This window comes from Dendrobates tinctorius, unplaced genomic scaffold (assembly GCF_039654945.1).
Source record: "Dendrobates tinctorius isolate UK_male_01 unplaced genomic scaffold, ASM3965494v1 ptg000019l, whole genome shotgun sequence".
Taxonomy (NCBI): domain Eukaryota; kingdom Metazoa; phylum Chordata; class Amphibia; order Anura; family Dendrobatidae; genus Dendrobates; species Dendrobates tinctorius.
The window spans coordinates 27,273,196-27,299,701 of record NW_027361687.1 but is presented as its reverse complement, the minus strand read 5'-3'; the positions used below and the strand labels follow the sequence as shown (position 1 = coordinate 27,299,701).

Genomic DNA, 26,506 nt, shown 5'->3' with positions numbered 1-26,506 from the left:
AAGCTCGATGAGCTGTCTTTTAAACACATATGCTGTCATTGTTACAAAATATTTTGTAAGTGGCAAAGTTACTGTAACTGTTTGAGTCGTGCTTTCCTCCTCCTTTGCCTGACGGGAAGGCTGGGCTCCGGTATCTTGGTGCTGCTGTGATGCTTTTCAATCTTCTGGGTGACCGCATTGTAAATGTCTTTTTAGACAGAAAGCTCTTGAAGGAGCATTTTTATCACTGAAGGAGTATGCACTGATTTTGGCATCACAGCATTTGTTTTCATCTGGGTCACTTATACACCAACACAAAGTTTTTTTGGTTTTTTTTTTTTTTTATCTTGAGCCACTGTGAAATGATCAAACACAGTTGACTTCATAAGATGGTTCTTAAATATTTTGTAATTATGTAAATTCTCTTTGAAAATAAATTGTCCTGTAAAAAATTCTTGCAAGAATGGGGAATCATGCATTGCATAATTTAGGATAGAAAGAAAACAATCTTTGCATAAATCAATAGGACAGATAAGCATAACATTTGTAAAATATATTAGATAGTTTTACTCAGAACTTTCAGTGGCAGGCTTGTCTCAAGGTACAGCTCACTAAATGCTTCACATCATATTTCTTCCAGTGAAGAGGGGAGAAGGGAGGGAGCATTTTTGTGCTGAATCATATTCCAGAACGCACACACAAAAATATATTTATATCCCCATCGATCCTGTTACGTATTTCCGAATTTGAGATGTTAGAAAACAGTTTTTCCCCTTATATTCTATGTATAGTGTATACAAGTCATCAGAGCAGCTAATTTCTTGAAACAGGAGCTAAGAGGAAAAACAAACTAAATCATCAAGCATACATAGACAACATATAATGGACTATTGATTTATGCAGTTTATTTAAAGTTTAGATATGCTTTAAGAAGTACTTAACTTAATCCTGCTTTCCTGTTCACTCCAAAAGTTCTGAGATGAATGCAGGCATTCCTTCCGTGTGTGTTTGTTATTTTTCCCCTTCTGTAGAGGAGGAGCCTCACTACTTCTGAACATAAATTGCAGCACAGATTCATCTCAGCTAAAAGTCTATCTTAGATTAGGAATAGGACATTTCATAACTTTCCCAAATTCTTATGAAAAAAATATTCCCCACAAACTGCATTGAACAACTGTACCCAATTTATTATATATTTTAGGAGTCAAGAGTCAGTACATTTTATATTGGCTCCACCTCACATTCCATAGCCCCGATCCCAGGGGTAGGACCCTCTCACTTCAAACATGTTAATGGTAAAGTCAACTACAGCTACTAATTTTTTCCATTCTCAAAACTTTATTTACAGTTACAAGTGTCCACGTGCTGATTAAATATACAGTTTCCAGAAGGAGCAGACACTCACCAGAACTATTTGTCATGATCATAACGAAGACAAGTTTGGCCTTAAGCTTAATGATACCACTTTCTACACAGTTACAACATAACAAAAAAGGCACGGGCAAGACTGCAAATCATTTGATAGCCGCTGCTTTTTTTGGTCTGGGTTTGCATATGCTACAGTTTTTACAGCAAAAAAAAAGAAAAATTATAAATAGTGACTTATGACTGCTAGAGTTACAGTAGCACGTCAGACAGGAAACATTGTGGCAGTAGTGTTGTGCTTTGGATTGAGCTCGCCCTCATATACAGGCATAAGCCAATCCGCCAAAGATTACCCTGGCCCGCTCTGTACTGCTGGATTCATCTGTGCAGTCCGGATGGGTTAGTGTAAGAATCGGATGCTCATTTTCTGCTCGACATCTACCTTCTCCAGAACCTGTAAAGAAAAAAAACAAGTTTTTTTTTTTTTTTAAATGAACAAGAAAAATCCCCATTGCTTAATCCACCTGTCCATGGTAAAGAGTTGACAATAGAAGTGACCCCCTCCCCATCCATGTGCAGCTTGGCACCAGCGCTGAACGCAGAGTGTAATTAAATGTATTAGATAAGACATCACATAACAAGGGAAAATAACGAATTATGAGAAACAAGTGCAGACCTTGACAAATTCAGAGAAGGAAATGGCACAGTCTCCATCCTGGTCGGCCTCCTGGATAGTGCGGTCAGCAATGCTTCCCAGCTGATCATCTGATATGTTCACTCCCACCATCATCCGCAGGACCTAGAATAGGGGGAATACTACAGCAATTACTGTGTAGTTGTACGATATAGCACCATACATCACGACAATAGAAGAGTGTAGGCTAGAATGAAAAGCATACACCTCAGGACAGGTGGCGCAGTCTGGAAAGCAAAAAGAAAACAAAAGCAGCTCCTTGCACCAGTCCAGCACACATTGAATTGCAAGAAATTTCATTTAGTCACATCATTGTTCATCTCTATGATACAATTACACACAATCTGGTGACATACGTATGCCATAGCCACAGCTTCTTACAGGTGCAAATAAGTGCTCAAGATTGCTTGTAGCACTCCAGTGTTACCACAAACTCATGCATTCATCTGCGCCGGTTGCTGGTCCCATCTCACAAAATTAGATTATATAGTCATTACAGAGTGATCTATTTCACATGTTTATTTCTGTTAATGATCATGGCTTACAGCCAATGAAGACACAAAAGTCATTATCTCAGTAAATTAGAATACTTTATAACTCCAGCTTGAAAAATGTTGGCCTACTGAAATGTAACATATTAACATAATTTTGAAGGCTGAAGGAAGACCTTATGTCCATCTAGTTCAGCCTATTTTTAGTGCAGCTGTTCTGCATTGTTGATCCTGGGGGAAGGCAAAAAACCCAGAGCGCAGAAGCCAATTTTCTCCATAGGGAAAAAAATTCCTTCCCCTAATCTGGGTCAACCATCTACCTATAATATTCTGTTATTCGTAACCTTCTATACTGTTACTCACAAGAAAAGCATCCATTCCTTTCTTAAATTCATTCAGTGAGTTGGCCATCACCACTTCCTCAGGAAGAAAATTCCAGAGCCTCACTGCTCTTACCGTGAAGAACCCTCTTCTATGCTGGTGCAGAAATGGTCTTTCCTCCAAACGAAGAGAATGCCCCATTGCTCTTGTCACAGTCCTTGGTACAAACAGTTCATTGGAGAGACCTCTGTATTGCCCTCTGATATACTTGTACATATATATTAGGTCTCCCCCAAGTCTTCTCTTTTCTAGAGTAAATAGACCTAATTTTGATAACCTTTCTGGGTATTGTAGTGAACCAACTCCATTTATCATTTTAGTAGCCCGCCTTTGAACCCTTTCAAGTTCAGTAATGTCTTTCTTGAGCACCGGCGTCCAAAACTGCACACAATACTCCAAGTGTGGTCTGACGAGTGATTTGTACAGAGGGAGAATTATGTTTTCATCTCGTGTCCCCAGACCTCTTCTAATGCATCCCATGACCCTATTTGCTTTGGTGGTAGCTGCCTGACACTGGGCACTCCAATTTAGCTTCTTATTGACTAAGATGCCTAAGTCCACGTCTGATTTCCCCAGCAGTTTCCCCTTTAGTAAGTAATTGTAGCATCTGTTTCTCCTTCCCATGTGCATAACCTTACACTTATCTGTGTTAAACCTCATTTGCCATTTTTCAGCCCAATTCTCCAATTTACTCAAATCTGTCTGTAGTTGCAAACTGTCCTCCTTTGTGTTAACTACCTTACATAGTTTTGTATCATCTGCAAATACTGATATTTTACTGTGTAAGCCATCCACTAGATCATTAATATATAAAATAGTAGGGGGCTCAATACAGAACCCTGTGGTACCCTACTGGTAACCCTGGCCCAATCTGAATATGCACCATTAATAACCACTCTTTGTTTTCTATCACTAAGACAGCTACCTACCCATCTACACACATTTCCCCCTAGCCCAAGCTTCCTCATCTTACTTACCAATCTTTCATGTGGGACAGTGTCAAATGCTTTAGAGAAGTCGAGATAAATGACATCCAATGATTCTCCTTGGTCCATTTGAGAGCTTACATCCTCATAGAAGCTGATCAGGCTAGTTTGACAGGAGTGATCCTTCATAAATCCATGTTGATATGGAGTTAAACATTTATTAACATTGAGATATTCCATAATGGTATCCCTTAGAAACCCTTCAAAAATTTTACCCACAACAGATGTTAAGCTTACCGGCCTATACTGTAGTTTCCAGGTTCCCTTTTACACCCCTTTTGAAAATTGGTACCACATTTGCTCGCCGCCAATCAAAAGGAACAGACCCTGTTTCTATAGAGTCTTTAAATATAAGGAATAGAGGCCTGTCTATCACATTACTTAACTCCCTTAATACCTGAGGGTGAATGCCATCAGGGCCTGGTGATTTGTCAATTATAATCCTACTAAGGCAGTTCTGCACTTCTTCCTGGGTTAGGCAGGTAATACTTAATGGGGAGTTTACATTATCACTCTGCATTTCCCCTGGCAAATCCTTTTCCTGTGTGAACACTGTTGAGAAAAAAGTATTTAAAACATTTGCTTTTCCCACATCGCTCTCTATTTCACCCTCATTGTTCTTTAAAGGGCCGACACCACCAATTTTACGGTTTATATAATTAAAGAATAGTTTCGGGTTTGTTTTACTTTCCTTAGCAATGAGTCTCTCAGTTTCCACTTTTGCTAAATGTATTTGTTTTTTTTCACATTTTATTTTTTTCTCTATAACTGTTTAATGCTTCTTCATTGCCTTCTTGTTTTAGCTTCCTAAATGCCTTGTTCTTGTTATTTATTGCCCTTTTTACATCCTTATTTAGCCACATTGGCGTTGTCCTGTTCCTAGCCCTTTTATTTCTGTACGGTATGGCTAGCTCGCAGTGGGTGTGTAAAACTGATTTAAATATTTCCCATTTATTTTCTGTGCTCCTATTTTTGAGGACATTGTCCCAATCAATTCGGCGAAGGTCCTCTCTAAGCTGATCAAACTTTGCTTTCCTGAAATTCAGCGTTTTTTGTAACTCCCTTCCAGGGCACCTTACTGAAGGACAAGTGGAATTGTATTATATTGTGGTCACTGTTCCCTAGGTGCCCATCGACTTGCACTTCTGTTATTCTATCTGGCCTGTTGCTTAAAATTAAGTCCAGAAGGGCTGTCCCTCTAGTTGGGCCCTGCACAAGTTGTGACAGATAATTATCCTTGGTCACTGACAAACTGGTTTCCTTTCTGAGATACGCAGGTTTCAGTTTCCCAGTCTATGTCTGGGTAGTTGAAGTCCCCCATAATAATCACCTCATTGTCATTTGCTGCTTTGTCTATTTGTTTCAATAATACATTTTCAGTGGCTTCTGTTATATTTGGTGGCTTATAACAAACCCCTATGAGGATTTTATTACTTTTCCCTCCTTGTATCTCAACCCATAGAGACTCCACCTCTTCATTTCCCTCTTGTATATCTTCTCTTAGTGTGGGCTTTAAAGTGGACTTTATATATATATATAGACAGACTCCACCCCTTTTTTTTTTTTTTTTTTTTTTTTTTTTTACGATCCCTCCTAAACAAATCATATCCTTGCAAGTTAGCCGCTCAGTCATAGCTGTCGTCTAACCATGTCTCAGTTATTCCTACTATGTCGTATTTTTCCTATTACCAACTCCAGATCTTCAATCTTATTGGTCAGGCTTCTTGCGTTGGTCAGCATGCAGGAAAGAAGTTTTGCTTCCTTTTTCTTAGCTTCCTTCTGAGTACCCTGTCTTGGGTCCTCTTTACCACATCTAGTATCCTTGATTAGTTTGTCCTTCTACTGCATGTTCTTGTCTGCTGTTTTTCCTCCCATCCCCTCTTCTTCTAGTTTAAAGCCCTCCTGATGAGTGTGGCAAGTCTTCTGGCGAATGTGTGTTTCCCAGGTTTTGTGAGGTGTATCCCATCTCTTGCGAGAAGTCCATTGTAGAGGTATTTCACGCCATGGTCCAAGAATCCAAATCCTTGCTGCCTGCACCACCGTCGTAGCCAGTTGTTCACCTCTAGTATCCTATTCCATCTTCTGATGCCATGAACATCGACTGGGAGGATTGATGAGAAAACAACCTGTACATTCCGTTGCTTTATTTTCTTCCCCAGAATTTCAGAGTCTTCGCAGATAGTTGGTAGGTCATTTCTTGCCTTGTTGTTTGGGCCTACATGTATCAGTAGGAAAGGGTAGTCGTCCTTGGATTTGAGGATAGTTGGTATCCTGTTGGCCACATCCTTGATTTTTGCTCCTGGGAGGCAGCATACTTCTCGTGCGGTTATGTCCGGCCTGCAGATAGTTGCCTCCGTGCCTCTTAGTAGTGAGTCGCCCATAACTACCACTCTTCTTCGTATGTTCAGTAAATGCACTCAATACTTGGTCCGGGTTCCTTTTGCATCAATTGCTGCATCAATGCGACATGGCATGGAGGCGATCAGCCTGTGGCACTGCTGAGGTGTTATGGAAGCCCAGGTTGCTTTGATAGCAGCCTTCAGCTCGTCTGCATTGTTGGGTCTGGTGTCTCTCATCTTCCTCTTGACAAGGTCAGGCGAGTTTGCTGGCCAATCAAGCACAGAGATCCTGTTTGCAAACCAGTTATTGGTACTTTTGGCAGTGTGGACAGGTGCCAAGTCCTGCTGGAGAATGGAATTTCCATCTCCAAAAAGCTTTTCGGCAGAGGGAAGCATGAAGTGCTCTAAAATTTCCTGGTAGACGGATACGCTGACTTTGGTCTTGATAAAACACAGTGGACCTACACCAGCAGATTACATGGCTCCCCAAACCATCACTGATTGTGGAAACTTCACGCTAGACCTCAAGCAGCTTGGATTGTGTGCCTATCCACTCTTCCTCCAGACTCTGGGACCTTGATTTTCAAGGTCTAGTGTGAAGTAAACTGTTTTCAGGAGTGCTCTAACCATCCATTAGTCTTCTTACACAGTTAGCAAACACAAAGTACCATAAGAACACTGGAGTGATGGTTGTTGGAAATGGCCCTCTATACACCTATGAAGATATTGCATTACAGACCAGACGTTTGCAGCTAGAATAGTCATTTACCACATTAACAATGTATTGAGTATTTCTGAATCATTTAATGTTAGCTTCATTGGAAAAAAGTGTGCTTTTCTTTCAAAAATAAGGAAATTTCTAAGTGACCCTAAACTTTCGAACGGTAGTGTATTGTAATAACAAACATAGGTTTATAGCCATCACATTTGTTAGAATAATTTACCTGCAGGAGTTCCTCTCGAGAGATTCTATCATCTTTATCCAGGTCGTAAAGCCTAAAAGCAACTATAAGAAAGGGAAAATTCTTAATAAAATGGTCGTTTCACATTCAGAAAACATCTAGTTGGAAAGTAACAGTCACCCTAAATTGTGACAATCTTAGTATGTGCACACATTGCGGATTGCTGTGCGGAATCTGCATTTTTTGGCAGAATCCACGCTTTATGCAGATTTTGTGCGGATTTCGCCTGCGTTATTACACCTATGGATTCCTATCATGGAATGGGTGTAAAAACGCTGCAGAATCCGCACAAAGAATTGACGTGCTGCGGGAAAAAAAAACAAAAAAAAAAAAAAAAACCTTTCCGCAAGGATTTTTACGCAGCATGCGCACAGCGTTTTTTCTTACCATAGAATAACATTGTACTGTAAATCTCTTGCAGATCTGCAGCGTGTACACATACCCTTAATCTTTAAGGAACAGCGCCACTCAGCCATTAACTGGTATTGCAGTTCAGCCCCATACAAGTGAACAAGTCACACTACAATTCCAGCCAAAGCTGACAGTGAGGCAGAGTACAGAAATGAAGAAAAAAAAAAAAAAGAATTAAAGCTCATTGCTGGGAATAGATTTCATCACTTAATGTTCCCTTTTTAAGGATTTTGTAATTAACAATTTCATTGGTTTTTTTTTTAAAGAGAAGAGAATTTAGGGCAGAACAAAATCTTACACAACAGTTTGTTATTTCTGCTGTTCAGGGGCTCAGAGCCGGCAAGATCTTTTGATTTCTCATTATCTTCAATGGGTCTGAAGTGAGCTAGTGTCCTCATAAATCCACGGAAATTCACCTGGTCCTCCCTAAAATTAATATACAAGAAACAAACAAATAAAAAAAAAAATAAAAAAAAACTACAGATATTCTATATTTCAATTTTAAGGCTGTGTGCCCACGTAGCGATTTTTAAGCGTTTTTGCCTTGATTTTCGGCGCGAAAACGTTTAAAAATCGTGTACAGAACGCCCCCCATGCATTCCTATGGCATTCCGCGCTAATGCTGCGCTTTTTTCCGCAGCGGAATCGCATCGCGGAAAAAAAAAAACAAAAAAAAAAACCCCGCATCCTCATTCTTTTGTGCGGAATCGCAAAGAATTGCCGCGATTCCGCACCCATAGGAATGCATGAGAATCGCTTACTTCCCGCATGTGGCTATGCCCACCATGCGCTAAGTTAAGCGTCTCATGTGCGGTTGGTACCCACGGTGTGGAGGAGAGGAGACTGTCCTCCAGGTCCTGGGTACCATACCCCGGTAAAAAAAAAGAATCGGGGTATATTTACCTTCCGGCGTCCCGCGCTGCATTCCCGGCCTAAGCATTCCCAGTAATGCCTCGCGGCACGGTCCAGTGATGACGTGGTCTCGCGAGGTCGCTATAGCAACGCGAGACTACGTCATCACAGGTCTCGCAAGGCATTACTGGGAACGCTGAGGCCCGGGATGGCAGCGCGGGACGCCGGAAGGTAAATATACACCGATTTTTTTTTAGCATTCTATCTTTTACTATTGAGGTCGCATAGGCGGCCTCAATAGTAAAAACCTGGTCACACTTGTCAAACACTATGTTTGACAAGTGTGACCAACCTGTCAATCACTTTCCAAGCGATGCTTCATATCGCTTGGAAAGTGCTTGAATATCGCACACGAAAATCGTGATCATAATCGCGGTGAAATCGCGCGGAAAAAAAACGTGCGATTTCTGGGAAGGAGTCCGGTTTTTGGTGTGCGTTTTAACACGCACCGTGGGCACATAGCCTAAAGGGGATTATCTGGCACTGCTCACTGGCAGATCCAGAAGTGAGCCAAGTTGTTCAAGTTATGACCCCAGACATGTCCTATTGTGAGAAGCACACATGAAGATGGTGCACGCCTCTCGGCGGGTGTGTGGGGACAGTAATGTCATCACCTCTGGACGGTGCCAGATGAACCCTTTCCTGGTACATATGTACTTGGGATTGACAGTTTTCTTTATATTCCAACAACTGGTTAATAATTTCAAGAACAGCTGAAAATTGTAAAAAGTAGAAAATGGTTTGTATTTACAAGCTGTATCCAAAAACACATATTTAGGAAGTTGGGAATAACCCCTTTAAGGGAAGCCAGCCAGTGCGTCCAAAGCACTACAAACCTTACCCTTCTGGGAAGAATGCATTAATAATTCGATCTCCCAATGGGTTAATGGCCAGTTCTGGAATCCTTTGGAAATCTTCCCGGCTATGAAAAGATAAGTAAATATAATAACCAAACATGTCGTGCAGAGTTACCCATTAGCAATTATAAGCAGCGACCACAGAGCCCGGCCGTTACTGGTGTGGCGAATACTGTCGCCATCATACAGGAAAACATGTGGTAAGAACCTTACTACAAAAGAAGTCGCTCCCACCCAATCTGATATCAGAGGAAGAAACACTGGGCGTAACACTGGCAAGATAGCCGTCCAGATCATACACAACACTGGGCGTTGGACATTTGTCTTGATCTTCACTGGCATTTCCAGATACATGCTTTCTGTTAGATTTGGAGTGAATGTGGCTAGACAACCCCTATATAAACAGTTATGGTGGGGCTCTGCAGTGTTTGCTCTCATTTTATTTCAGCTGCTACGCGAGTATTCCTGAGGGTTTTTTTTTTTTTTTAATCCAATATGTGGTCCCAGATATATGGGTAATTTTTATGGTCTCTACAAAGGGGATGTGAGACAGGATCCTCAGGGGCGTGTCTTTATGCTACTCTGTGTCATCACAGAGCCAAGTCTCCTTGCAAAGACCATAAAAATTACCCCCTAATCCAATATATGTGCCTTTAATTTTTTTTTATATATATATGCCAAATCATGCGCCAAGAACCTTCGCTTTTGTAAGTACATCTTGCTGAGGGACAGAGAATTTGGAAGTTTTTATTTCCATTGACATCACATGTCTTGGCATTCACAGGGTGCTGCTGTGCTTTTTTTTTTTTTTTTTTTTTTATATATGTTTTGCAGTCACTGCAGCTTGCACCTAGTCACACTTGGAAGGTGCTGGTCAGGTTTTTTTGTATAGCGAAATATAGGGGGGGTGTGACTCCCTCTGCTTGACCCTTGCACTCCTCCCATTAACCTGCAGGTGTTCTCAACCAGTTCTACTAGCCCATTCACTTGTACGCTTGCAGCCCAGGAGAGACATTTTTGTCCATTATAGTAGGTTTTTTTTTTTTTTTGTTTTTTTTTAACCTGAAAGTGGCATATATAGTAGGGTTCAGACAGGACCCGTCAGAGAAGTGTCACCTTGCCGCAGTTGACGGGCACACATGAATTGGCCAAACCATGCGCTAAGAACCTTCGCTTTTGTAAGTACATCTTGCTGAGGGACAGAGCATTTGGAAGTTTTTATTTCCATTGACATCATATGTCTTGGCATTCACAGGGTGCTGCTATATATATAAAAAAAATAATTATATATATTTTTTTTTTTAACACACACACACACACACACACACACACACACACACACACACACACACACACACGTTGGACAAAATAATGGAAACATCAACAAAAGTTAGTTTTATATGGTGTAGGTCCACCTTTTGCGGTGATTACAGCCTCAATTCTCCGAGGTATGGATTCATACAAGGTGTGAATTGTTTCCAAAGGAATTTTAGCCCATTCTTCAGTTAAAACACCCTCCAGTTCTTTGAGCGACGATGGTGGCGGAAATCGACGTCTAACTTGAATCTCTAAAATCGACCATAAATGCTCAATAATGTTGAGGTCTGGGGATTGTGGGGGTCAGATGAGATGCTCAACTTCATTACAATGTTCCTCGTGCCATGCTTTAACGATTCTAGCTGTATGAATTGGTGCATTATCATCCTGAAAGATGGCGTTCCCCTCCGGGAACAGTGCTTGAACCATAGGATGCACTTGGTCGCCCAAAATGCCTAAATAATCGCGGCTGTTAATTCTTCCATGAAGGGATATCATTGGCCCGGTGAATCTCCACGAAATACCACCCTAGATCATCACAGTACCTCCGCCATGTTTTACGGTTGGGAGAAGGCAGTCTGGATGGAATGCATCTTTCAGCTGTCTCCAAACCTACACTCGGCCGGAGGTCGGAAATAGGGTAAACGATGATTCATTTGAGAATATCACATGTTTCCACTGCTCGAGGGACCAATTCTGGAGGTTTCTACACCACTCTAAATGCTTGGAAACGTGTCATTGAGAGCAGTGGTTTTCGAATTGCGGCTCTTCCGTGGAATCCAGATTTGTGCAGCTCCCGATGAACAGTTTTCGTGGAAACTGGATTCTGTAGGTGTTCATTGAGCTCAGCAGTGATTTTCGGAGCCGTGGTCTTGCGATCCTCTCTCACAATTCGCTTTAGAGTCCGACGGTCTCTCTCAGTCAACTTCGACTTTCGGCCGGACCTGTGCTTTGCGGCGGACGTTTTTCCTTCTCTTTCAAACGCAGTCATTACTTTGGAGACAGTACCTCTTGACACGCCAAGCATTCGGGCACTTTGTTACACTACCACCTGCCATATGAGCACCAACAATTTGGCCTCTTTGAAAATCCGAGAGGTCTGCCATTGGTATCAGGTTCTCATCAATGTTCTTACAATTCTGCAAAACAAACAGTTAATTTACATACACATCACACAAATCAACTACAAAACATTACCATATGTCACGGTTTGCATGTTTATAACATGTTCGAAGATTATGATGCCAAAACACGTTAGGTGTTTCCATTTTGTCCAAATATATATATATCACCTTAGGGGATTAGTGGGAATAAAATAAGAAAAAAAAAAAATAATTGACACGTAGTTAAAAGGTCCCCTTTAAGGTCATATTTTTCCTCCAATCATTTTAAGAACTTTACACCCAGAGCAAAATGTTCCCTTTCAGAACACTCAGTATTAAGTCTCCCCACATAACGGCAGGATCGATCATGTCCTATTATAATCAAATCAATGCCGTACCCAAACGACAGTGGGTCTTTAATGGTGAAGCTGCAGTAATGTCTCTTGTAAACTCCTTAGTGAAGGCAACGATCCTGTGAATGCTGCTGTTAGGTAACATTCACCTTTATAACAGACAGCCGAGCAAAGTCCACCTTCATGTCTCGTTTAAGAAAGACAAATAGTTTAATAAAAAGAGCAGAGATAAACGGGAAGACGAGAGACGCACACAACCAGGAAATTGTACACGAAAGACTTAAGGTGACCCGTCACCAGACAACCAGCTCCCACTCTTACCTGGTGTAATTGACACGTTTTTTTTTCCTGTGCCTCTATATTCCCAAGATATGGCCCCTCTTCCATATATGCACTTTTACTAATCTTTTAGCCAATTGGTGTGGTCCTTAAAAAGACAAAGAAGTAGAGGATCACACCTACTTGGCTAAAAAGACTTATAGGGAAGAGGGGGCCATGTCTAAGGAACAGAGGCACAGGATGACAAGAAAATCGTCAGATTCAGGAGAACAGCGCCATTTACACCAGGTAAAGAAAACGCATATTAAACGAGCAAACTACAGTTCCTCCCATTGTTAACTCCAGGTGCCAAGTATCAAGCTAGCCGAATGGTGGCCAGATACAGATCGACACTAGTCATTGGAGAGGGGAAAATAATGGAAGTATGGTAAGGACCAATAGATTTCTATGGGCGCAGTATTTTGGATCTGAGGTGTGCACGAGGCTGAGAGGAACACTCAACTCTTCATTCAGTTTAGAGCAGAAGTCTCCAGCTGTCACATCAGATGGAAAGCTACAACTTCAGACAGGCATGCTGAGAATTGTAGTTTTACAGTACTGATCAGCTATAGGTTGCAGATCATTTTGTTGCACTTGACCAAACCACATTTGTATCAATGTAGGGAGTTAAATCCAAAACTGAGGTCAGTTAGACCCCCAAAGTAGCTTAGTGATATGATCCATTACTTGGCTATTGGACTGGTGGAGAGCTGTACTCTGCTAGTCCCATAGACAAGATTGAGGCAGTGACGTTTATGCTTGCAGATGTTGTCCTTGGTGGGATTTGAACCCAGGACCCCAGCGCTGCAAGGCTGCAGTGCTAACCACTGAATGCATATACATGGGTCTACTGAAATAAGGCCCTTCAGGATCCTTGTCGAGACCGGTAGGGTGTCACAGCATAGGACATAAGTAGGCTGCCCCCAGCTAGCAAGTTAATGCTCATGAATTTCAGGGGCCCTTCTCCTTTGGGTGCTTAGTCATACCCGCTATGCAAAACTAAATCCCCCAATACACTTAGATAACCGTCAGCTGAACAATGGTTCCGCTGGCAGCCATCCTCCCAACTCCCATACAAGGGAGTGCTCATGTGCTGTATGAGTAAAGCCCCGTTACACACTGCGATATCGCTAGCAATATCGCTGTAAAGTCACCGATTTTGTGACGTTGCAGCGATATTGCTGCATGTGATACTTACCTCCGACCCGCTGCTCATCGTTGGTAGCGTGAGAACTCCCTGGACCATTCCTCGTCGGCCACTTCCTGCTGGGCTTCCTGTGGCGCAGACGAGCGAGGCGTGGACGCGGGCGGGAGGATGCCAGGATCGCTGCGTCTGACAGGTAAGTAGCGACCCCTGCTATGTCACTGGTGAGATCTGCCTGTGTGGCAGCTCACTAGCGACCACTTAGCGATGCACCAGCGATCCATATCATTGTCGGGATCGCTGGTGCATCGCTACGTGTAACTGTACCCTAAGTCTCTGGCAGACAACTCTGGCGAGGTCTTCTCTGTGGGAGAACAAAAGGATCGTCAGTTCAAAAAAAAAAAAAAAAAAAAAAAAAAAAAAAAAAAAAAAAGATTTGCCGGCTAGTGATCTCCCAACAATCGTCTGTTGGGGGATCCACACATGGACTCTCGGCCAAACTAGTCATTAATTGCGGGATCAGCTTACGTTACGCTAATTTGTACGGTAAGGGTGCGTTAGCGTCAACAATTCCATTAAAAAGGGGCTCTCATGAGGAAAGCAAGAGCCTTACATCAAGTAGATCTTGAGATCTCAACTCCTTCATCCAGTACATGAATAACCAGACCAAGTATGGCTCCAGCAGCTTCTCCTGATGAGAAAAGCTGATTGCCGGGGGTTTTACCAAGCGCCACCACAGCCGTATAACCAAGAGTTACCAACATTAGTTTGGTGTAAGGAATGCCATGATCCCGTACATACATCATTACAAGAACCTTCCAGACTAGATCACCCACCATCTAGGGGCTTAAAGGGGATGTCCAGATGATAAACCACCTTTATATTCCCACTATAAAGTTAGAGCGGGTCTGTAGCTGGAGATACCCATGTCTTGGTCAGACAAAAGCTCTCTGGAGTAGTGGTCCGATTCCTATAGATTCTAGTTTTTCAATTTTTATTAGATTTAACAGTAACAAAATAGATTTTCAAACATAACTATTAATAATTTTTAACTATAGAATAACAGGGTTCGGAGGGTAGTAAAAAGAAGTCGGGATAAAGGTATGAACAAAATAACAGGGTTGGGTGGGGAGGCAACAGGAAAACAGATAAAGAGGGGAAGAAAAGGAGAGTCAGAACCACTTAATGGTCAAACAATGGACCAGTAAATATAAACAATTCCCTGCGTTTTTCCTACATATAGCTGGTGGTCCCAGGAAGAGGACAGGGGGAGGTACTTTGGAATCAGCTTATTGTCTAGGAACCCACCAAGTTGGGATTGACCAATGCAGAGAACCTCTTGACAAGGTCACGCTTTATATCTCAGTATACAATAAGCAAACCCCATAAAAGGGTCACTATAGTTCACACAGCTGTGCTCCAAGCCAACAATGTAAGCGCCACATCATGTGAGAAGGCTGCACCACTTTAGAGAGTTATAAAGTGACTAAACGGCCATAGAAGACAATAACAGCAGCGTGCCTTACATAACCAGCTACTTAATGAAAGGTCATGCCGTTAACGCAGGCAGGTTCTCATGAAAGTAATTAGTGGTCAGCACCATGACATAATTACATCTACAAGGCAATTAGTATTACTAAGATTACTTGTTTAACTCTTTTTATCCCAGTGGGTCCTCTACAATCCTAACACCTATTGGGATGGATGCTGGGTTACATCCCCTGCAAAAGAAACTCATGGGCTACTTGGTGACTGCCCAGCATCCAAGATCTGTGGTTTTTGGATCATTTTTCACCTATACACATAGGATAGGCAGTCAATAATAGATCACTGAGGGTCTGAGTCACCGTACCCCTTCCAGTCAGCTAGGTGAAGGGGCCGCAGCACTTAGGCGAGCGTTGCATACTCTTAACCAGGATAAGAGTTGGTCCATCAAAATGATTCTCACGTCCCAGTCCATCAGCCACGTCAGTCATCTGTCCGTATAGGACAGGAGCTGTAAGGATTATCTCGTATCGGACGCAGTTGAGGGTCTTTTTCAATTATCCGGTCTGGCATGATGTCACACCACACCGGCTAATAGAGGAACAGCGGATGAAGTCAGGTAGGAGATGGTTCTTAGGACTCCCAACCACTGGCCATATATTTATTTCATGGCCAATGGACTGGGACAACAGTCACTACTAAGTGCAGCGTTATGCCTGGTATCACAGCTCCGCTCTGTTCCTTTGCCAGAGCTCTGAAGACCCTTCAAGTACTTGATTGTGGGAACAAAGAGATTCAAACCCCTATCGAATACTGATGGGAAATGTTTGATAGCTTTGTAAATATATTGCAAAGTTTATAAATCCAACAATGTAGACCAGCTCACTCCTGTGAACCACCTGGAACCTCAGCTGACCTGGTTAACTCCGTTGTGCCCGGATCTGGATGTAGGAGTCCATCCATACAAATGTGAACAACGACAAAGCAAAGTCCAGCAATAACATGAGCAATCCAGGATGCTGTTAAAAAATTTTTTCTTTTTATTCATAAATCCATTAAAATGCAATGGTACAAGCAGTTCAAAACAGCAATAACGCAGGAAAGTCGTGCAGATAGGACTACGCGTTTCAGCGGTAGAACCCGCCTTCTTCACAGTCCAGAATCTAATCTGCTTGCCAAACATGGAACCTTATATACATCCCACTCCCATCAGGGTAATTATAAACATATGTGAGAGACTTAAAAACATGAGCTATAAAAGCAGATCAAACATATAAACTATCCACATATTGATCAGTATACAACATGCATAAAGATTATAAGGAAAGAATTCAACATATTGGAGAAAAGTACATTAGGAATGTCCAATAACCTGACCATAAGATTTAAGGCCCTGTGCACACAGTGCAGACGCCGTGCAGTTCCGCAGCAGATTTGGCCCTGCAGAACCGCAGCAGAAAAGCAACAGAACTGCACGTGATGCACAGTACCATTTAAGGCTATGTAAAACAAAAAAGGCTGTGCACATGCTGCAGATTTTTCTGCGCAGATCTGGTGCAGAATAAAAGAAGCAGCATATCGCTTCTCCTGTGCGGCTCTGCTGCAGCTCTCCACCTGCTCCATTATAGAAGTCTGCAGGCGGAAACTGCAGGGGAAATCCGCACAAAAACTGCGACAAATCTGCAGGCAAAACGCAGATCATCTTACCTAAAGATTTAGCAAAATCTACGCGGAAAACTCCACAGCAGAATCGGCACCGTGTGCACATAGCCCCAGTGGTACAAAAACATAGAACAATAATATTAACCAGCATTATATAATACAAATATATCAATAGTGCATAATGATATCCAGGCGGTTATTAGAGCCCTGTGGCATGCGAGTCCCCAACTCAAATATCCACCTACTTTCTCTTGCAAGCACTTTATGAAAATCTCCCCCTCTCAATGGTTTTTTTACATGCTCTATGCCCATAAAGGAGAAACCGCGTAAATCCCCATTATGTTTTTTTGAAAAATGTCAGGATACTACTGATGCACCAACCATAGGCAAATTACTAGCGTCTGATAGGCGTTTGCGGATTCTAGTTTTAAGGGGGTTCATCGTGCAACCTACATATTGCATACGGCATATATTGCAATTAATTAGATACACTACATTCTCCGTATTACAGTTTATAAAAGAACAAACATTAAACTGTTTTTTATTGGAAATAGATGTAAATGTTTTAGATTTATTAGCAAAACCGCAGCACTTACAGATATTGGCACCGCATTTAAAAAATCCTGTTGTTTTTAACCAATTGTTAGGGGAAATTTTATCCGGATCTTTGAACATGCTGGGTGATAATAATGTAGCTAAACTCGGGGCTCTTCTTGCCACAAAGGCAATATCATTATTTTCCACGATATTTTTCAAAATTTCATTCTGAGATATATTATATTTGTATTATATAATGCTGGTTAATATTATTGTTCTATGTTTTTGTACTACTGGGGCTATGTGCACACGGTGCCGATTCTGCTGTGGAATTTTCCGCGTAGATTTTGCTCAATCTTTAGGTAAGATGATCTGCGTTTTGCCTGCAGATTTGGTGCAGTTTTTGTGCGGATTTCCCCTGCAGTTTTCTATAATGGAGCAGGTGGAGAGCTGCAGCAGAGCCGCACAGGAGAAGCGATATGCTGCTTCTTTTATTCTGCACCAGATCTGCGCAGAAAAATCTGCAGCATGTGCACAGCCTTTTTTGTTTTACATAGCCTTAAATGAAACTGTGCATCACGTGCGGTTCTGTTGCTTTTCTGCTGCGGTTCTGCAGGGCCAAATCTGCTGCGGAACTGCACGGAGTCTGCACTGTGTGCACAGGGCCTTAGATCTTATGGTCAGGTTATCGGACATTCCTAATGTACTTTTCTCCAATATGTTGAATTCTTTCCTTATAATCTTTATGCATGTTGTATACTGATCAATATGTGGATAGTTTATATGTTTGATCTGCTTTTATAGCACATGTTTTTAAGTCTCTCACATATGTTTATAATTACCCTGATGGGAGTGGGATGTATATAAGGTTCCATGTTTGGAAAGCAGATTAGATTCTGGACCGTGAAGAAGGCGGGTTCTACTGCTGAAACGCGTAGTCCTATCTGCACGACTTTCCTGCGTTATTGCTGTTTTGAACTGCTTGGACCATTGCATTTTAATGGATTTATGAATAAAAAGAAAAAATTTTTTAACAGCATCCTGGATTGCTCACGTTATTGCTGGACTTTGCTTTGTCGTTGTTCATATTGCAAAGTTTATCTTATAAAGTCCATCCAATCCCAGAGCCGAATTCATAATACTGCAGCTTTCTAAAATCCCTCAATTTCTTGCTGAATAAGTCCCTGCATAGAGAATCTGACAGGGAGACTAAGCAAGAATTCCCAAAGAGCAGAAAAAGTGAGAAATTAGGAGCCATAAGAGACGTAATAAAAGTTTAAAAAGTTCCTCAAAAATTCTTTATATAAGCCGGGACAGGCTGAGTGAGGCTGCGTTCACACGTTGCGTTTTTTTTCGCTGCAAAAACGCTAAGAAAACGCATCCCATACAATCCTATGGGATTCCGCATTGCTATGCTAATGCTGCGGATTTTACCACTGCGAAATCGCAGCATGTTCATTCTTTTTGCGGAATAGCGGCGATTCCACACCCATAGGAATGCATTGATCTTCTTACTTTCCGCATGTGGCTATGCCCACCATGCGAAAAGTAAGCGGATCATGTGCGGATAGTACCCAGGATCTGGAGGAGAGGAGACTGTCCTCCAGACCCTGGGTACCATATTCCTGAAAAAAAAAAAAAAAAAAATACTCAGCCTGCGGTGGCCCCCGAAGTTCTTCCCGCCTCTCACCACGCTCCCGGCATCTTCCGGTCCTAGTAATGCTTTGCGCAAATGACGTCGCACTCTCGGGAGCAAGGCGTCACCTCAGGTCCTTCGTGCAAAGCATTACTGGGATCGGAAGATGCCGGGGGGCGCCGCAGAGCAAATCGGGGGAAGTCGGAAGGTGAGAATAACAATATATTTTTTAAATTATTTTAACATCCTACCCATCACATTCCAAGCGATGCTAGTCGCTTGTAATGCACAAGCATTCCACAAGCAAAAAATGCTTGCAAAACGCTTGTTTTCCGTGGGAAAACGCATGTGAATTTGCATCCGTTTTACCCGCAGCAGGAGTGCGGAAATGTTGCGGAAATTTCCGCAGCATTTCTGCAACGTGGGTACATAGCCTAAAGGTGAAGCAAGGCTTTAATGGCTGCAGACATTTAACAGATGCACAATCCGGTGTTTTGGAATTATAAAGCTAGTGATTTACCTTAATGTCCCATTCTCTCCTTTGTCTAGGCTGGTGAAGCGGCTGTACAGCCGTGTTATTTGACTGTGAGAAACTAGAAAAAAAGAAAAAGGAATATTATATTACTAAAAATAAAGTTTTCACAAATATCACAATGTTATATTTAAGGGCAACTTACTAGTGTTATACTTCTGCCCAGAATGCAAAGAAAGCTACCAAAGCATGCCCATGGGGGTCACAGGCCAGTGCCATTACATGGCTTACATACAAGGTAACTGCACATCAATGGGAGGTACTGATGGACAGGTTGGACCACACGCAGGTGTTTTCAGGGTGTCTTCGGCGAGCTCGAATACTATGTTCAAGTCCCCGCGGGTGCATGCCTCGTGGCTGTTCAACAGCTGCAACACGCAGGGATTGTCCGTTTGGTAATCCCTGTATGTGTTGAGGCTGTCGAACAGCCACGAGACATGCACCCGCGGGGACTGGAACATACTACTCGAGCTCGCCAAAAACACTCGGTTAGCACCCAAGCATGCTCAGATAAAGCCTTGTCCACACACATTCATCAATAGAAATTCATTTTATTTCCCTTGGCAGCATTTGAGTTTCAGTAGCTGCGGGGGGGGGGGGGGGGGGCACATGCAGGAAACACCCGTCAGTCACTGGCAGCTGGCGTGGAGAAGCGGCCGGGGGACCTGCCTTTCTTGCCAGTCCCCTTTGCGGCCTTTTAAAATATGTTTTTTTTTTCCTGAAAGATAGCAGCGTTCCAGAGTCAAACTTATAAGGAGGAGCCCGTGCAGCTGACCCTGTCTGATACATGCTGGCCCTGGATCGGGTTCCCTCTAAGGGACTATATACAATAGCCTCTCATTTTACAAATCTGCATTTCACAGTTCCTAATCCTCAATTGGTCACGGCAGGCAGTCAGCGGCTCGTGCAGAGCCACTGCCCTCACTGACTGACTGCAGTGCTGCTGACAAGACATCAGCGCTGCAGACAGTAACACATTGACAGAAGCGGCAGAGCCTCAGCATTGGACCAGGGGAGGATGAGTAAAGCGGCAGAGGAGAAATAGTTTTCTAACAAAGAACTCCATACTTTACTGGGCATACAATCCCTTTAAATACCTCTTGAGCAGATCTGTCACTCAATTACACAGCAGAAATGTAGATAAGTGGCAAATGCCAAAAACATGACCAGCTCATCTCACTGGCACAAAGTCAGAGTCATGATTGTGCACAAACTGCTCCAGACTGACAGCCGCCATTACTATGAATAGGGAAAAAGTGATTGTCAGCAGCATAATCACCCCTGTGATCTACCATCTAGCGGAAAAAACCCCCCACAGATAATCAGAGTTTCTGTGGGGGCCAATGTGACCATTGTCGACAGCACAGTGCCCTGTCCATGCCAGCTGTTTAAGTGTTCTGCCCTCACATAACTGACATAGTCCCATACACAAGGACAGTAAGTGTTCCCTAATCCACCACTGTCACGATCCTAGGGCGCCTGCATAATCAAGCAAAATACAAAGGGAGCACACAAGTATCACCGACAGCAGAGATCCACATGGCGTCCAGATCGGGGGACCCTCCTCGGATTACACCTATGTGCAGTGGATTCGGCTCGACCTTGACGCCATGTACACAGTCCTCCGAGAAGGAAATAATAGAAGCCTGTACACTGGCTGCGAGCTAAGTCCCAACTCCGCACACAAGGGCTCACAGGCAGAGAATACAGCCGGAAAGGAGTGTAATAACGGAGAGGCACCGTATGATCAAAGGCCATTAGCTCAAACCCTGGAATCACACGCTGCCCCCCGCACAGGTCCTGAAGCTCCTGTGGGAATAGAGCACTGACAATACATGCTTCATTCACTTCTACGGGACTGACCGTTCCATAAAGAGATCAGAGCTACTGATGCTCATTCATACAGGGTGCTATTTGCACCTTTATGGGACACGAATTATCGTAGCATCGGGCCTCCTGATGAGCCCTGGAAGGCGAAACGCGTTGAGGCATTCATGATTTGATGGCAGGTGGCGAAAAACGCAGATAAGTACCGCTGTTGCAGCTCTGCGTTCCCCATATATTTCTATTAGTGGGAAACTATTGATGGCATTTTTCAGCCATTTCTCAATCATATTTTTTGAGCTATGGCTTTTAATTGAGTAAAAGATGCCTCTCCTTATCTTGTGTATAAGATTTAGGCATGATCTGAACTGAGTTATCCCACTGGGCTGCCTTGAAGTTGTTTGTATTTTTTTGTGGGACTTTAACATGCCACCCCATGCCATGTGTGTTCTAAATTGTTTTTAACCTCTTTTCTTGGGACACAGGGTCCTCTATAGAGCAGGCTTGATCTCTGTCTAGTACTAGGGGTTCCCTTATATCGGGTAGAAGGGACCACTAGTGGCTGTAGGGTTTGTCAGGGCCCCCAGGGATAGCCATCGTGAGCGGGGGCGCCACAACGTTCCCCCCTTAGGGTGCCAACCTCCGCAGCCAGGCAGGGTACAGCTCAGTAAACAATTAGGGACTCATAGGGGTTACCCTAGTGTGGGCTAATTTTTGAACACCTATTTTTTCATTTTCTGTCACATTTTTTCTGGTGTGTACCACATTTGTGGTTTTTAAACAATAAAGTATCGTTTTAGGGATTTAATATATGAGTTTCATTCATACAGGGGACACCACAACAGACACATTATCACTTTTCTTTCCTGTTGGATGGAACTCAAGAATAGAAGTGCAGAAAAGTTGGGGGGAGATACTGGAATTCTCTTTATGCAAGGTTCTCTTGCTCCACACAAATGCTGCAGCTTTTTGCATTCACTCCACCAGGCGTTAGGTTCAAGACCGTGGAATGAAAAGGAGTCTTCAAAAATCCTTACCCATTGTAGAGGACAATGCTAGACTGAAGGGTATGTGCACAGGGTTTTTTGGGGAGGTTTTTATAACGAAGTTTTGAAGTGAAAATGGCTACAGAAAATAAGAGGTTTGGAAATATTTTTTCTTTGGGAATGTAATATAAAAAAAAAAAACGCTGCTGCGGACTATCACATTATTACTCACTGGTGATAAACACTTCCCGCCAGGAGGAATGTGTCAGTTCTCCCTCATTTGTCTTCATACAAAAAGTCTAAATAAAAGCATCGGGCTGATGGATTTCAGTATGCCCAATCCTCTCGCTCCCCTCTCCATTCACAGCTGCTGCCAGAGACCACTGGTGTTGGCACATCTCCCCAGAAACTGGAAAAATGGATTTCAACATGCCTGATCCGTCAGCCCAATCAGTATTTTCTCTTCCTATATGTACTCCAGGGGATTCGCTCACCTGTTTCCAACAAGTATCCCTACAAGTCAATCCAAATTCTGGATTTCATGCACAAAAAAAAAAAAAAGTATATTATACTATATAAATTTTCTCTTTTTTTTTCATTAAAAATGTTGCACCTTAACAGTCAACCTTAAAAAGTTCAATAAACTGTTAGAAAGAGCTCACTGACAAGTCTCAGTTAGATCACGCTACAGTTAGCAATTGGCTGTCATTAGAAATGTTGCACCTATTTCTAGCCCCAAATATAGGAATTAATAAAAGTTCCCAAAAGGTGGCTAATCCCTTTAAAAAGCTGCCCCGTCCAGTATATGAGCCTGTCCATCTGACCTATCAGACACTCAGCTGTCCATCCTCCCACACAGCACTACAACCCCCAGCAGTCCTGCCCGCACTCACATCCGGTCTCCTTCTTAATCTCCTCGATCTCCTCGTCCCTCAGCAGTGTAGACGCCCGGGAACCCATCGTCACAGCTGCCGCTTCCGGTCTCACAGTGCTGCTGACTGAAAACCGCAGAGCCTCCGTTATTTATAGGGTAGGTGAGGTCGGCAAACCACGCCCATAAGACGTATAAGACACCACGCCCACCCAGAAAGCGAAGACTCTGCGAGAGGCGGGGCAGCGTGGCCTGGATTAGTTTCCGGTGCTGTGTGGTCATGTGACCATTTCTATTCTCGCCTGATGGCTCCAGTAATGATATTCTCCTTCTGTAATGACTTGTTACACCGTGTCACGTGCTGAGTGCAGAAAGCACGGTCTGCTGGGTGAGACTAGTAGCGCCCTCTGCTGGTTGATAAATGACAGGCGCGCTGGATACATTTACTAAGCATCTAATTTATCTGCCCCTCGCACCACAACATGAGGAGCTGCCGTTAACTATAGCTAGTCTGTTTGGCCCCGTCCCTTCCCTGTAAGTTCTACCAACTTTTGCCACTTTTTCCTGTCATTAATTAAAGGCACGTAACCAGGGGGCTTAAAGGGGATGTCCACCTTTTTGGACTCATGTAGGAGCAGACCCCCTGACTGACTGCTCTTGCTTGGCCCTCTTTGCGGGGGTGCTGCACTATGGCTATGAGGGGGGTCAGCAGCGCACACCGTGGTGCGGCGGCCCCTCATCATTGCTTCCTGACAGCGGCCACAGAGAGCAAAAGATGGATTTCCTGCGCCTCCTGTCTTCATCACATGAGGGAATAAAAGAGAGTGTCAGCCACAAATTTGGACGATTTGTTTTCATTTCTTCGCCTCTTGCAGGAGCGGCTCCAGGTTTTTGTGGGACCTGGTCAAAAGAATCTCAGTTGGCCCCTTTAACACATAGCATGATTCATGATGCAGAGAAATATAAGTATAGCACAATGCCAAATATTACACTTCTTCCATTACATGAGTGACAACTATTGTAAGTTATAAAATAGCTCAGAAACCAGACAGTATAGCCCTCCATACAGTATCATAGGCACCACATAGCCCTCCATACAGTATCATAGGCACCACATAGCCCTCCATACAGTATCATAGGCACCACATAGCCCTCCATACAGTATCATAGGCACCACATAGCCCTCCATACAGTATCATAGGCACCACATAGCCCTCCATACAGTATTATAGGCACCACATAGCCCTCCATACAGTATTATAGGCACCACATAGCCCTCCATACAGTATTATAGGCACCACATAGCCCTCCATACAGTATCATGGGCCCCACATAGCCCTCCATACAGTATCATGGGCGCCACATAGTCCTCCATACAGTATTATAGGCACCACATTGCCCTCCATACAGTATTATAGGCACCACATAGCCCTCCATACAGTATTATAGGCACCACATAGCCCTCCATACAGTATTATAGGCACCACATAGCCCTCCATACAGTATCATAGGCACCACATAGCCCTCCATACAGTATCATAGGCACCACATAGCCCTCCATACAGTATCATAGGCACCACATAGCCCTCCATACAGTATCATAGGCACCACATAGCCCTCCATACAGTATCATAGGCACCACATAGCCCTCCATACAGTATCATAGGCACCACATAGCCCTCCATACAGTATTATAGGCACCACATAGCCCTCCATACAGTATTATAGGCACCACATAGCCCTCCATACAGTATTATAGGCACCACATAGTCCTCCATACAGTATCATGGGCCCCACATAGCCCTCCATACAGTATCATGGGCGCCACATAGTCCTCCATACAGTATTATAGGCACCACATAGCCCTCCATACAGTATTATAGGCACCACATAGCCCTCCATACAGTATTATAGGCACCACATAGCCCTCTATACAGTATCATGGGCGCCACATAGTCTTCCATACAGTATTATAGGCACCACATAGCCCTCCATACAGTATTATAGGCAACCACATAGCCCTCCATACAGTATCATGGGCCCCACATAGCCCTCGATACAGTATTATAGGCACCACATAGTCCTCCATACAGTATCATGGAAAACCAAAAGCAAAACACAAAACAAATATCCTGGAATAAAAAAGTAAAAAAATATATTGCAAAAATTGCATGAAGGTAGTAATAATAGTAATAAGGGTATTTAGTTAACATAATTTTGATCAAAATAATGTAGAAGCCATCCCGCCACGTCACGGCAACCCTTGTGGGACAGTCCTAACTCTTGTATTTAAAACCTTTCCACTTGTCAAGTGACGTAAATGTGAACAGGGACAGAGGGACTGAACCACCAGTAATAGTATAACTACATTATTTTGATCAAAATTATGTTAACTAAATACCCTTATTATTACTACCTTCATGCAATTTTTGCAATATATTTCTTTACTTTTTTATTCCAGGATATTTGTTTTGTGTTTTGCTTTTGGTTTTCTCTGTGTAAAGGTCATGTGTTCATATGCAATTACATTTTGCATGCACATTAATTTACTTTTTCTGCTCAGACCCAGTTTCTCATTTGTTTCATTGTGCATTCTGTGCATATAAGGGTGTGACCGCCCTGTTTCTGAGTTGGAAAATCCATCCTGTCTGGCCTACACTATTACTGGTGGTTCAGTCCCTCTGTCCTTGTTCACATTTACGTCACTTGACAAGTGGAAAGGTTTTAAATACAAGAGTTAGGACTGTCCCACAAGGGTTGCCGTGACGTGGCGGGATGGCTTCTACATTATTTTGATCAAAATTATGTTAACTAAATACCCTTATTATTACTACCTTCATGCAATTTTTGCAATATATTTTTTTACTTTTTTATTCCAGGATATTTGTTTTGCTTTTGGTTTTCTCTGTGTAAAGGTCATGTGTTCATATGCAATTACATTTTGCATGCACATTAATTTACTTTTTCTGCTCAGACCCAGTTTCTCATTTGTTTCATTGTGCATTCTGTGCATATAAGGGTGTGACCGCCCTGTTTCTGAGTTGGAAAATCCATCCTGTCTGGCCTATACTATTACTGGTGGTTCAGTCCCTCTGTCCTTGTTCACATTTACGTCACTTGACAAGTGGAAAGGTTTTAAATACAAGAGTTAGGACTGTCCCACAAGGGTTGCCGTGACGTGGCGGGATGGCTTCTACATTATTTTGATCAAAATTATGTTAACTAAATACCCTTATTATTACTATTATTACTACCTTCATGGAATTTGTTTTGTGTTTTGCTTTTGGTTTTCTCTGTGTAAAGGTCATGTGTTCATATACAATTACATTTTGCATGCACATTAATTTACTTTTTCTGCTCA

The 26,506-nt window shown here is 42.8% G+C and overlaps 1 protein-coding gene across 1 annotated transcript; it reads right to left on the bottom strand.

The window, feature by feature from the left end:
• Positions 1–1,297: 1,297 nt before the first annotated feature.
• On the bottom strand, positions 1,298–23,322 carry CHP1 (calcineurin like EF-hand protein 1). Its single transcript, XM_073566748.1, has 7 exons — positions 23,168–23,322; positions 19,453–19,525; positions 9,362–9,442; positions 7,907–8,034; positions 7,180–7,241; positions 2,021–2,143; positions 1,298–1,798 (listed from the first exon to the last, which is right to left on the bottom strand). The coding sequence occupies exons 1-7, from the start codon at positions 23,232–23,234 to the stop codon at positions 1,745–1,747; spliced, it is 588 nt and encodes a 195-aa protein (XP_073422849.1). The 5' UTR covers positions 23,235–23,322; the 3' UTR covers positions 1,298–1,744.
• Positions 23,323–26,506: the final 3,184 nt, after the last annotated feature.